Source organism: Heteronotia binoei, chromosome 2, assembly GCF_032191835.1.
Source record: "Heteronotia binoei isolate CCM8104 ecotype False Entrance Well chromosome 2, APGP_CSIRO_Hbin_v1, whole genome shotgun sequence".
In the NCBI taxonomy this organism is placed as follows: domain Eukaryota; kingdom Metazoa; phylum Chordata; class Lepidosauria; order Squamata; family Gekkonidae; genus Heteronotia; species Heteronotia binoei.
The window spans coordinates 91300250-91314948 of record NC_083224.1 but is presented as its reverse complement, the minus strand read 5'-3'; the positions used below and the strand labels follow the sequence as shown (position 1 = coordinate 91314948).

At 41.6% G+C, this 14699-nt stretch overlaps 1 protein-coding gene across 1 annotated transcript in view; it reads left to right on the top strand.

Annotated features, from left to right (window-relative positions):
• The first annotated feature begins 2770 nt into the window (after positions 1 to 2770).
• Positions 2771 to 14699, top strand: part of GNAT2 (G protein subunit alpha transducin 2) — a 37635-nt gene continuing 25706 nt past the window's right edge. Inside the window, exons 1-2 of the mRNA XM_060231598.1 lie at positions 2771 to 3163; positions 14412 to 14454. Coding sequence (XP_060087581.1) covers positions 3058 to 3163; positions 14412 to 14454 — 149 coding nt within the window. The 5' untranslated portion in view covers positions 2771 to 3057. The remainder of the gene's footprint in view (positions 3164 to 14411; positions 14455 to 14699) is intronic.

The window sequence follows — 14699 nt, the reverse complement described above, 5'->3', positions numbered from 1 at the left end:
CTAACATAGTAGGGTTCAGGGAAAGTTCTTTTTTTCCAAAGCAGGTCTAATCATTGCCTCCTTGACCACAGATGGTACAATTCTTGATTTCAGGGAAGCATTTACCACTCTCCTTACTAACTCAGCCTGTCCCTTTCTGGCAGCTTTTATCAGCCAGGAAGGGCAAGGGTCAAGAACACAGGTGGTTGGTCTCACCAGTCCAAGGATCTTGTCCACATCCTCAGGACCACAAGCTCAAAATTATCCATAAAAACTGGACAAATAGAAACCAAAGATATATCATCTGGACATGCATCCACACTGGCATCTAAGCCAGAGTAGATCTGAGCGATGTGGTACATTGATCACAGTGGGCTGTCATGTTGTCAGAGTCCAAAACTTTGAGGCTATGATGTAAAGTCCTTGAACCACATGAAACAGCTCAGTTGGATGATTATGTGTAGACACATTGCTGGTGAACAAATATTGCCTTTTTGCCTTCATCGTTGCTATGGAATAGGCTCTAATATGGGCTCTGTGCTGTGTTTGATTAGTGCCTCACTGAGTTTTCCACCAGTGGCACTCTAGTCGTCATCCCTCCTGTTTCATTGCTATCAGCTCTCTAGTGGGCCAAAGAGATTGCTTGGTCCTGCTGGGAAAGAGAGGGCGTTTAGGGGCAAATGTATCAATAGCCTGGGCCATTTCCCTATTCCAGTGAATGGCCAGAGCCTTGACAGAATCATTAGCGACCAAGATGGGAAATTCCCCAAGCACTGACTGGAACCCATCAGGATCCATTAGGTACCTGAAGTGAACCGTATGAATGGGTCTGGCACCCCCACAGAAGAAAGAGGAAGCAATAAATCTAAACTCTTCTCAAATAATGATCTGTCCATGACCGGGGAGTAATATTTAACTCACCTATGTCCAGATGACCTTTCCCAGCAATGTAATAGACCAAATCCAGTGTGTGCCTGCTAAATGAGTGGGGCCAGTGATTACTTGGGACAGGCCCTGCAGAATACCTTCTCTATCCCAATCACCCACCTTCAGGAGCACACACTCAAAACTGGCAAGCTGCTGGATGAAGTCAAAAAATTACAAGGATAAACACCATTATATGAACCAATATAAATACAAATAAAAGGCTGTGATTAAAGGCACTACTGTACAATTAGAATTTTTCATAAAAATCAGCAAATCTTTGTGTAAATGCTCATTATTTTTTTACAATATGCAATAAAGATTAAACATCTATATCACACAATTTGTCTCCCTTATTGTTTTTAGTAACAAATCTCTTCAGAAAAGTTCTCACAATTCATCATATCATGATGTTACATAGGGTACATTCAACATTATTTCTTTTCAAAACTCCAAATATTAATCCCATAAAAGCAGTCCATAATTTCAATAGGACAATCTCTTCTACAAAAGTTTTCTATGTAGTTCCCAGGACAGGTAGATTCCACATTTCAAAATTGGATAATCTTCCACAATATTGAAGACTGCCCAGTTTCTAGAGTGAAGTAATCATATACATTCTCTCCAGTATTAGCATGCTAACATACAGAGTAACAACAAAATTAAAAAAAACCCCTCTTTTCACACTCACCATATGCATCAAATGTGAACATCACCAAGGCGTTAATCTTATTCTTTAAACAGGTCTCAGCTCAAACTTCATATCATTGGAATAGCATCTCAATATATGGATGGAATCATGGTAGACCACTGCAACCCCCCACCCCTCTGAGTGGGTTAGTCTTCCCACTCCCCTTGGTTAGACTTTATAAGCCGTATTATATGGCTTTTGAGTTTGGATTTGCAACGCAGGTACCCCCTTCCCTGGATGTGCACCAAACTGGATGCATCTCATGTTTGGTGCACCTGCATAGAAATCTGCAGACATGAACACTAAGGCAACATGCAGTGCACAGTCTGCCCTTTCAAATACTGCAACTGCTGAGATATATTTTGAACTCTTTACAACCTATTGTAGGACAATTATGATTTCCTAGTTAATCATTGACTAAAAGAACAAACACTTCTCTGGCTTTTCTAATCAGTGGAAATCAGCTACCAAAGATCATGTGCACTGTATAAAGAAGGTAGAGTAGGGCTTCCAGCAATGTGTAAGAGCAAAGGAAAGCTCAGGCTGTAATCCTTAGTAAGAGCGAATTGGAAAGTTATTTGGACATCCCTGGTTTTTGTCTCTGAAATGCTAGAGGGTACATCTTTGTATGACTTCACGAAGAAAAGAGTAGCAAGGGAACATAAATAGCTGCATCAAATTCTGTGTGTATTTTGATTATGTCATCAGCATAGTTCCTAGACTGCACCTGATGGGGATACCACACTGCATCTGCCAAAAAGAGGACTAACCTATACATTTGATTTGAACTTATTCATAAGCTACCTGCCCCACTAACTTTAAGCATTCCCTAACAGAGGAACAGGAAGAACAGAAGAAGGAGCAGCAGCACCATATCCTCATCCAGTAGGATTCAGAATATTGTCAGTACTAGGATTCCTTGCTATGTATGTAGGTCGGGAAGACCGTTTCAACTCATTATAATGTTACATAACCATCTTCTTCATACCACATAGCCTCCACCACTTGAGTTCAATGTTCTTGCTTGCCAGTCACTAATCTCTGCCATCTTGGGCCTTTATAATTGGATTTCCCAGATCACGTGGTAAGATAAAAAGTCCTCAATCCATCATAACAAAATTGGGTTATCCGTGAAGAATTAAAGGGTGGAAAGGGGAGGAACAGCAAGGTGAAAGGCTTTCCACCTTCTTAGAACTCCTGGACCAGCAGGCTTTCTGTACAGAGCTCTGGGGAAGTCAGCTCTGCAGTGCACCTTCTTTATGACACGAGGGGATTCAGCATAGAAGTTTTATTTTGGTCTCTCTTATCCTCCCTGCCCAAGGAAGGGTGAGTCAACTGTCAGAAGAGCTGGAAGAAACAGAAACAGTGTTAAAGGAGTCAGAGAAACCAAAGAAGGAGGAGGAAGAGGAAGGAAAAAAAGAAAAATAAAAGGAGGAGGAAAAGAAGAACAAAAAGAAGGTGAGATGGGGAGTGGAGCAAGTGCTGAGGAGAAGAGGTCCAAGGAACTGGAAAAAAAGCTACAAGAAGATGCAGACAAGGAGGCAAAGACAGTCAAGCTGCTACTACTAGGTAGGTGTGCTTCAAAGGGCTGGTTACCCTTAGGGAAATACCTTTGACTCTTGCAAGGGGAGGGGGCTGCAAGAGAATCTCCATTCATGAGCAAAATGAGTGGTAAAAGATGTCTGCTCTTCCATTCATTCCTTCAGTATACACATAACCTATGAAAAATCCTAAAAAGAGATCCTAGCAAATCTATACCGACAATTAATGGGATAGGACAGTATTTAATCTCAGTAAGGTACCAGCGGTTTAAAAAGGAAAAAAAAAAGCCCAACAACTCTGAGTTGCTTTTCAGTTCTGATGTATCCATGGAACACATGGAATGAATAGATCCATGTACTGATATGTTGTTTTCCAAGGTGACTGCTAACTAGGGTCAGTAGACAAGAAATGGTGGTTTTCTGCCAAGCAACAGACGAGTGTAGATGCAAAAAAAAAAAAATGAAAGTAGAGAATAAGCAGATTGAGCAAGGTGGGGTTTTCTTTTCATCTTACACAGGACTGAACAATAACATTTAAAAAAACAACTTGCTGTGGCCTCTCTTCCTAAGTAGCACCAGATGGTTTCTCATTAGCTTGATGACTTCTTAAGTCAGCCGATTAGCAAGGACACAGATAATTTAGCTCATTTGGTGTAACAAAAGGTCACAAACACCCTCTTCTGCAAAGCAATCTGGGGCACCATGATTATCAAAAGAGATTAAACATTTCCAAGAAGGGATGATGCCTGAAGGAGAAGAAAGATGCAGCCCACCTACAAAACACTCTCTTTAGCACTAAACATTTCATTTCACAAGTAAAGGTGGTGGATTTATTGGGTTGATTTCTTGGTGCGAAAGGCAAGACTTTATTTTGAGATGGTTTCCTGTTCCCTCACAGAAGAAAATAAGTTTTATATGCCCAGAATAAAGGCTTTAAGAATCCATAAATGGATTTGCCAAATGGATCTGCTATTTAAGCAATACACCTGACTGTCTACAAGTCCATAGGAACCATTGAAAAACAAAGGAGACTGAGGTTTTAATGAAATAGGGAGTCAATGTTTGTATGAATGAAGTAGTTATTCCAGATCCTTGGGCCTGTGTGGTGTTCAAAAAGCGGATGACTGCAAAATGTTCTTTTTAGCAAAAATTGAGCATTATTTTACAACAAAGCATAGAAATTCATAGGCTTTTATTATATTACGTTGCTGTTGCATTGGAGGTTGTTGTCCTCGGTGGAATTTTTTAAAATGGTAAATGTACTGCTTGCTTCCAGCACTGCTTTCTTTGTACACAAACTGGGATAAGTTGAGAGTTTGGCGTTTGTCCTCTTTAGGGCCTTTATACCTGCTTTTTTAATCACTTGCAATTAGAACATAAGAAGAGCACTGGAAGATGTGGTGGTGAAGGGCTTATCACATTTGTATCCTTCAGGGAGCATAGATGGTTCTCACCCCCTCTACCTTATCTTCACAACTATCCTATGGGGTAGATTAGACTGAGGGTGAGTGACTTGTCCAAGGTCATCCAATGAGCTTCATAGCTCATTGGGTATTTGAACCTGGATCTCTCAAATCATAGTCTGACACACTAATCACTACCCCACATAGGTTAGTGTTCTGGAGTTGTTTTTCTTCTTCTCCAAAGCCGGCCATTATGCTCTGCTGCTTTTATGGCTACTGCCCTTACAAATACAAACCAGGACACAGGACTGGATCTACATGTTTTTTGAGGAGGGGCAAAATTAAAAAATGACTTCCCTTTATGGGCCATTCTATCTTATGGTCCCATAGAATACAATGGACTCCATACCCAATTTGGTGCCCCCCCTCTGCCCCCACCCCTAGATCCAGCCCTGCCAGGGCATGTAGCATTGTTATCAGCATGCATTCTCCTGTGCATCTAACCTCAGCACATATGAAATTTAGCTGATATTAAACTTTGGTCACAATTTCCTTTAACTAATCTAGAAAATGGATTAGTGAGGGCAAAGTTTCCAAGATGTTTGTACAAGAGGGGCAGAACAAGGTCAGAAAGCCTGTTCATCCACCCTGACTCTGGAGATAAAACTAAAACAAAAGTAATTTTGGAAAGGATGTTGAGTATTACTTCCCTTTTATTTAATAGCACTAAGGTTGAAGAATTGGAAACCACAATGATTCAGAGAACTGTGAGAGGCCTTTTGGGGCCTGGAGACACTTTCTTATGTTATCACTTCCTTTTATAGAATAGTTTATTGAGATAACACTTTCCCAATGAATAGAGATGTGTGTAGTTCAGATAACCCATAGAGTGTCTGCAGCCATGTAGCAAGTAGCATGTACTCACCTACCTCTGTTCAACATGTCAAGGGTTCATCCAGGTGACAGCAGAGAGGCTGGGATCAGAGTGATAAAGTTCTAACTCTAAGCAGTTTCCTGTTTTGGGATAAGCAGCTTTAAGTGATGAGATGAAAAAACACACCATGGATGCTGGAGAAGACTGAAGGGGAAGGAAAGTAGAAAGCAGTGTTAAGAAAGGCTGAGAGATTTGAGGAAACCAGCTAGCATACCTAGAATGCAAATATCTGTCACTTCAGTGTAAAATAAGAAGGCCCATTAGCATAGCTAAAGTGTGAATCAATTTGGCAATGATGAGCATACTGTTGTATGTAAATAGACTTTTTTTTAAAAAAAAAAAGGCAAGGAAACAGTCAATGTTGCCACAATACTACATTTAAGGGCCCAGGCCCACTTTGGTCCCATATTGCCTTGGCTTAGTTAGTTCTCATTAAAACTGGTGGTGCAGAATTGGGTATGGTTGAATTATGCTGCAAAAATCTACCACTTACTCCTTAGCAATGTCTAGTCTTCATACAATGGAAAACTGGCCTAGACAGTTCTTATGTTAGACTGTTTTTGTTCCAGTCCTATTTTAATATTGTATTTCAGTGAGATGATTTTGGGAATGATTGTTGTGGATTAGTGATTCAAATTCAAATGTATGATACATACAACTTGCTAGATAGATCCAGGGTTCCTAGATAGATCAGCTAAATTCAAGTCCAATAGTACCTGAGACCAACAAGATTTTTGGGGTATAAGCTTTCAAGAGACAAAACTCCCTTCATTAGATACAACTTTGACTCTCGTAAGTATATAGCCCAAAAGCTTTGTCTCAAAAGCTCATACCCCCAAAATCTTGTCGTTCTTTTGGGTGCTACTTGAGACCAAAATGGCTACCCTATGTAGGGTTGCCAGGTCTGACTCAATAAATATCTGGAGACTTTGGGAGTGGAGCCGGAAGACTTTGGGGATGGAGCTAGGAGCAAGGGTGTGACAAGCACGATTGAAGGGAGTTCTGGCAATCACATTTAAAGGGATCACACACCTTTTAAATGCCTTCCCTCCATTAATGAAGAATATGGGCACCTTCTTTTGGGGCTCATAGGATTTGATCCCCTAGTTCAAACTTTTTGAAACTTGGGAGATGTTTTGAGGAGAGGCACTGGATGCTGTACGGAAAATTTAGTGCCTTTATCTCAGAAAAATCCCCTCCAGAGCCCCAGATACTCATAGATCAATTCTCTATTATACCCTATGGGAATTGGTCTCCATAGGGTATAATGGAGTGCCCAGCAGACATTTCCCTCCCCCTCCCTGCTTTCTGATTACCCTGAAGTGGGGGAGGGCCTTCAGACCAGGGAATCCTCTGCCCCCAACTGGGTATTGGCAGTCCTAACCCTCTGAAACGATGTTCCTGGATAGATCAGCTTACCTGACAGACTGTAAAAAATATGTAAAGCACACATTCCAACAAGCTATGGAAACCATTCCAGAAGTGATCCCATGGATGTGAAAGATTATGTTAGACTTCGCCCAGTGCCATGGCCCCAGTCTCCAATGGACCCCCACCATGGCTGCTTTTAACTTTTAAAAATAGACCCTAAAGAGATCTGACCATGGACTGTACTCCTTGCAAGCACTAAAGCCCCATAACTCTTCATGTAACAGAAGGGCTGAAGGAGCCCTATTCCTACTTACAAAAAATAGAACTGTAGAGGTCATGGATAATATGTACGGTACTTTCATGCTGGAGAAGAGAAGGATGCTAAGTTTAAAAATGTACAAAATTGCAGGGCAATTGCTGGGTTGTGGAAGGAGTAGACATGCTTACAATTTGTAAAGGATATGTGAACACCCCCACTTAATCGTTCTCGTAAAACAATCTCGTAAAACAATCAAATAAATATCGTTCTCGTAAAACAATCAAATAAATATAAACTTTAAAAAATAAACCAAGTGTTACAAACTGGGGGAGAGAAATGGGTGCTGAACAGTGGTGACTGGTCACTTTTAGGCATGAGACATGATGATCTCCTTTCTTTCAAACTACTGCATGAGGAATAACCTGTATCTCTGGTTTCTATATGGTAGGGGTCACCTGTGCCTCGGGCTGCCAAGTCCAATTCAAGAAATATCTGGAGACTTTGGGGGTTGAGTCAGGAGCAAGGGTGTGACAAGCACGATTGAACTCTGAAGGGAGTTCTGGCCATCACATTTAAAGGGACCGCACATCTTTTAAAATGCCTTCCATCCATAGGAAATAATGAAGGATAGGGGCACCTTCTTTGGGGGTTCATAGAATTGGACACCCTGGTCCAATCTTTTTGAAACGTGGGGGGTATTTTGGGAAGAGACACTGGATGCTATACTAAAAAATTGGTGCATCTACCTCAACAAACAGCCCCCTCAGATCCCCAGATACCCACAGATCAATTCTCCATTATTTTCTATGAGAATCAGTCTCCATAGGAAACAATAGAGTTCCCAGCAGACATTTCTCTCCCCTCCCCCAACTTTCTGATGATCCTGAAGTGGGAGGGGGGCCTCCAAACGGGATGATCCCCTGTCCCCACCTGGGGATTGGCAACCCAACCTGTGCCCACGGATACCATGGTGCCCACTAAAACCTTTTCTGGTGCCCACCAAATATTTTTAGGCAGTGGGCCAGGGCCATGTGAGACTTTTCCCAGCAAGGCTTCTGACTAGCTATTGGAGATTTGATTGGCTGTGCCAGTTTTTAAAAACATTGCTTTGGCAGCATAGCACAACAATCTTCACTGTGTGACTGAAGAGAAGATGTGGCAGCCATTTTGTGGCCTCTTCCATTTCCTGCAGCAGCCATTTTGTGGCAGGTGTTCCCACCACACTATGTCAGACGTTTAGAGGTACCCACAGGCTCAAAAAGGTTGGGGACCCCTGCCATATGGTATAAAAACTTAACGAGCAACCATCTTAAACTGTACTAATTTTTGGAAGGAAGGGGGAGAATTACACTTTCAGAGTTGGCCTTTTAATCCCCCTGTGAATCTTGACCTCTCCCCAAGCCTGAAATGGTACCTATAAATAGACTTGTCAATCCCCAGGTCCCAGCAGGGGTTCTCCCGCTTTCCCAGGCTTCTTCCCGCTCCCAGTCAGCTGGCCGGCAGGGGGAAGCCCCACCCCCACAGCCCCCACCAGCCTTTCCACCTCCGGAGGTCAGTTGCTCCGTGTTACTTTGAAGAAGTTAGAAGTTCAGCAACTTGTGAGTAGAGATGCCAGTCCCTAGGTGGGCAGGAAATTAAGGTAATAAACCTCTGCAAACCCCAGCCTCAAATTGCCCAATACTAATACCAAATTAATAATAATAATAATAATTATTATTATTATTATTTTTATTTATATCCCGCCCTCCCCGCCAAGGCAGGCTCAGGGCGGCTCACAGACATGGAAAGTGCCATGATTACAGTAATACATTATACAATAAAACACATTAAATTAATTAACTGATTAATTAATTAATTAAAACCATTACAATTAAGGTGCTATGCAAATACTAGAAATTTATATTCAATTATGCAAAAGCATTCTATATATAAATGGCAAATAAAGAACATAAACCTTCATCCAAAGTCATTTACAGACAAATCAATGTCCAGGAAATTCCAAAGGATGGATGAAGGCAGAAATTCAAACGGTCAAGTCTTTCATGAAGAACAATGCTTCCAGAAGAAGTTTTTTTGCATTGAAGAATTTCAAATAGAGAACGATGCTCCAAAGAACTTATCCTTTTGTACAGCAAGGCACATAAGTTTTGGAACACAACGCGGTAGTACTTTGGTCCCATGTTTTGCACTTGCTTCTACAAGCTTCTAACAAATTCATTACATCTCGATGCTGCTGCTTACAACAAATCTCACAAGGTATGGTCAATTGTGAGATTTGTAGCAGCAAGTGCGAAACATGGGACCAAAGTACTAATGCATCGCGTTCCAAAAGGATAAGTTCTTTGGAGCATCGTTCTCTATTTGAAATTCTTCAATGCAAAAAAACTTCTTCTGGAAGCATTGTTCTTCATGAAAGACTTGACCGCTTGAATTTCTGCCTTCATCCATCTTTTGGAATTTCCTGGACATTGATTTGTCTGTAAATGACTTTGGATGAAGGTTTATGTTCTTTATTTGCCATTTATATATGGAATGCTTTTGCACAACTGAATATAAATTTCTAGTATTTGTATTTATTTGGTATCGGCATTTGGCAATTTGAGGCTGGGTTTTGCGGAGGTTTATTACCTTAATTTCCTGCTCTATTATCCGCGTTGCCCTTTATGGGTTGCTCAATCCCCAGGTGGGAGCAGGTCCTCCCCCGCTTCAGAGTCCTCAGAAACGGGGGTGGGGGGAGGGAAATGTCTGCTGGGCACTTCATTATTCCCTATGGAGATTGATTCCCATAGGGAATAATGGAAAATTTATCTGGGGATATCTGGGGCTCTGGAGGGGCTGTTTTTTGAGGTAGAGGCACCAAATTTTTACCATAGCATCTAATGACTCTCTTCCAAATGCGCTTCAAGTTTCAAATAGATTGTACCAGGGGGACCCAAAAGAAGGTGCCCCTATCCTTCATTATTTCTAATGTAGGGAAGGCATTTAAAAGCTGTGCGGTTCCTTTAAATGTGATGGCCAGAACTCCCTTTGGACTTCAGTTGTGCTTGTCACAACTTTGCTTATGGCTCCACCCCCAAAGTCTCCTGGCTCCACCCCCAAAGTCCCCAGATATTTTTTGAATTGGACTTGGCAACCCTACCTATAAAGTAGCCATGTGTCTTGTCATTATAGATGACAAAACAGGCATTGTCCAATAGGTGCTCATGATAGTCCTGTAGTCATAGTTCACTGAACACTTTCAGATGCAAGTGACTTGCTGTCTTCTCTACTTTGGGGGCAAGAAAGGAATCAACACAGGAAGATGTAGAAATGAGGTATAAACAAAGGAAAGCTGTGTGGATCTATTCAGTCCCTTTTCCCTATTGCAACCTCCCCCCCCCCCAAACTAACTAATAAACAAAAACAGCAAAGTGTGGGCTGTAAATAACACCAAGAACATTAAATCCACATCACTTTGAACTCTTGTCCCCTAAGCAGCTGATTCACAATACTATAGAAAGGATCAGTGTAGGAAGAAACTTGAGGAGCTTTAGAAACAAAACACTCAAGTATTAAAACAAACAGAAGGGTTTGTTATATGGAAGAGATTGTGTCGCTGCTTGCTAAGCCCAGCATGGGGAGGTGCAACATACTGATCTGTCCTGTCTCCAGTTCTATTCCCATGGCAACATCCTTAGTAACTGGCTGCTTTGCTTCACTTAGACTGTATCTTACCAACTCCCACAGCAATTCCTGTTCTTTGCTGTTGTGAATGCTGCAGTCCACATAAAGAATACTGCATTTCAAAAGAATTAATGTTCTCAAAGATGGTGGCAGCAGCCACAGCAGTGGTAGTAACAATAATAATTGTAGTTATTTAAAAAAAAACCACATACACAACCTTCCAACTGTCTGTGCTAATGTATTACTTTCCTGGTTTTAGCATTAGGGGTTTTTTATTGCTTTGCTTTTTTTACTGTAGCTGTTCACTCTTAACTTGTGCCTTTTCCCCTTAGTTTAATTTTTTTTTAACTTTTAAAATGATATGTGTTGACTCATGAGCTTTTAGCTAAAGGTGAGAGATGTGTTTTAAATAAATGTCCTTCTAACATATTTTTCAGGATACTCAAATAGTACTGAACATTCCAAAAATAACTAAAATGTATTTAACACTGAACTATCATCAGTGTTGTGTCAGTATGGAGACCATGGCCATGTATAATAAAGAACAGATATGTTTCCAGCATCTTTTAGGGGACATGGCCTCATTCTCCATTTGGAGACAGAAAGGGTTAGACATCTGAAGGAAACAGTGACAATCAGGGCTTTTTTAAAAAGAAAAGGCCCAGCAGGAACTTATTTTCATATTAGGCCACACTCCTGATGTCACCATTATTTTATAAAGCCCTGCAGGAACATTTGCATACCAGGCCACACCCACTGGTGGCAAGCCAGCCAGAACTGTGTTCCTGTGCATTCCTGCTCAAAAAAAAAGCCCTGGTGACAATAAAGTTATCAGAGTTCCCAAGGTAATAATTCCAAATGAGCAACAGTTCTATTAATTTCAAATGAGCAGTTTGTTGCAGCAAACGGAAACAGGATTGCTGTAGCACCTTAAAATAGTACTAACACATTTTTATTTTAGCATAAACTATTGTAGGCAGTATCTGACAAAGCCTAGTCAGAAATCAAGAGTTGCCAGTCTCCAGGTGGGGCCTGGAGATCTCCTGTAATAACAATTTATATCCAGCCAACAGAGCTCAATTCTTCTGGGGGGGAAAGGCTGCTTTGGAGGATGGACACTATAGCATTATACCCTCCCTTTCCCAAACCCTATCCTTTCCTGGCTCCACCCCCCTCCCACCAAATCTCCAAGTATTTCTAGGGTTGCCAGGTCTGGAGAGGGGAAAATATCTGAAGGCTTTGGGGGTGGATCTAGGAAAGGGCACGGTTTGAGGAGGGGAGGAGCTTCAGCATGGTACAATGCCATAGAATCTATCCTTCAAAGCAGCCATTTTCTGCAGGGGAGCTGATCTCTGTCAGCTGGAGATTAGTCGTAAAAGTGGGAGATCTCCAGGCCCCACCTGGAGGCTGGCAACCCTAGGTATTTCCCAATGCATAGTTGGCAGCCCTGTGTTACTATGTGAAGTGGCACAAGAGCACTGGTTATAATTCGCATGCATTACCCAAAGCTCAGGCTGTCCACAAGATGCTCAGATAGAGTCTGGACTGTATTTAGGGTAAGAAGAATGTGGGCCAGGTTTTCACATTCTAAAAAGGTTGTGTAGGCCTCATAGTTAGAAAACAGGAAGATATGGAATTTCCTAAGTGCTCATTAAAAAGCAATGAGCTCCCCCTACTCTTTATTCTGGCCAATAGAGTAAAAAAAAAATTGATCCAATGGCCATGAAAGTAGTGTTTATTGTAGAGTTACCAACCTCCAGGTGTAATGTGGAGATTTCCCAAAATTACAGGTGATCTCCGGACTACAGAGATCACTTCCCCTGGAGAGAGGACTCTATGGCATTTGGTCTCTCCTCTCCCCAAATCGCACCATCACCATGCTTTATCCTCAGTTTCCCCAATTCAGAGTTGGCAACCCTGGTTTCAACATATACATGCTGTGAGTTCCCAACATCTGGCCTGCCTTGGTTAATGTATGCAGTGTAGCAGGACTAAGTGGAAGAGAAAAGGACAACACTTTTGTACAGGCAATTGATGACATTCTTCAGCGTTCGCCTATAGAAAGTAACTCCATGCAAGTAAAAGCTAACCCATCAGAGAGATGTACTTACAGTGATACTTTCCCACTTGTGAGATACTTTTTTTCCCCTTCGTACACAGGGCAGCATTAACAACGTGATCTGAAGCAGTATAAGCAGTTCTGTGGAGACTGGGCCCAATATATGAAAGCAACCCTTAAGAAAAATGACATAGAGAGGAAAATTATTAAATGGCAACAATGCATATTGTCATAATAGCATGTTTTGCAGTCAGCTCCAGTAACATACTTAATATAAATAAAGTCACATAGACTTAGACAAGCCTTGAGTTGAGCCAGGTTCTTATCAGTGCTTGCCACTGGAAGTCACTGTAGTGGTAGGGCGCAGCCTAGAACATTTAAACACAGATAATGACTAAGAGTACTGCTAGACCTGAGCAGTTGCCCTGCTCTCACCACTTAGCCAGCCTCCACCCTCACCATTGTCTGGGATCAGGCCTGAAGCTTGAGCCCAAGGATTGCCCCATTACTGTACTTAGAAACTAGGAAAGGACACCCCCCCCCCCCAGATGGAGAGTGAGAGAGTATTGCAAGGTGTTTCCGTGTCTCCTGCCTCAGACCCAGGAGTGTGCTTCACATCATTCAGACCCTCACCTTGGCTAAACCAATCTCCTACCCCATATCTCTCTTTCTCCAGATCTCAGCCTCTATCATCTTATACTTTCCATTGCATTCAGTGGCTTGCATCTGTTCTAAATGTCCATGAATAGAAGGATTTCCCTTTGCTGAAGAAGAACATCCTTCAACTGCAGATACAAAATACACCTGAAATGCTGCTTTGCTCCTGGGAGTGGGGGAGCCCCAGAGAGATACCTAGGTGGAGTCAGAGGTCTGCAGTGGGAACTGGGAAAAATTGCCCTCCTCTGGGCACACAGAAATGTTAGGTGGAATCCAATCCAATATTCTGGATTATCAAATGAAAAATATGAGTTATGTGGATGAGATTACAACCTTTAATTTTCAGAAGGCGCATCATATGTGACAAGCAAAGAATAGCCATTTAATGTGTCTAGTCACATTTGCAGCCCCACAAAGCTCCTGCAAGCAACATAGTTTTAATTTCAAGTAATAGTCACCAAAGGAGCTGGTTTAAAAGATAGAGAAGATGCTGTTCAAACAGTTAATGGCACATGCTAATAGTTTATCTCCTTAAGGTATCTGAAGAAGTGTGCACACACACAAAAGTTTATACCTTGAATAAAACTGCTGGTCTTAAAGGTGCTGCTGGACTCAAAAAAATTTCTACTCCTTAAGCACTGGAATGTCAGAGGAGGAAATATATGCAAGATTACTGCTCCTCCTTCATAGGATATTCCAAGTTTACACTACACACATGAACAAGCCACTTGCAACAGCAGCTCTTTGCCTGAGCCAACCATGCAATAACCAAAGTGCTGTGAACCTGATAATCAGAAAAAATTCCAGAAGCAAAATAAATACAGTCATCTAGGGAAAATATTCCTTGTCTATTTGTTAGTAAATAGCCAGTCTTTCTCTCTCCCTCTTTCAATATTCTGGCATAAATCAATTTCCTTTTATTCCTTCCAGGTGCTGGCGAGTCTGGCAAGAGCACCATTGTCAAACAGATGAAGTGAGTACCATTTTGCAGAAAAGAGATGTTCATGATCTTCAGCCTTTTCTTTCTCGGTGCCTGCCCTACATCCGCCTCTTGCAGCATTTCAGTGTTGCTGGCAACAGGATGTGGACCAAGGCAAATAACTTAAACAGATTACAGAAGGTTTAAAACACAAATATAAATAGCACTTAGTTAAACCAAGCTAGGAAAACAAGAAGCACCTGCTTGCTTCCATAAACTGCTTCTGAACAGGATGAAGA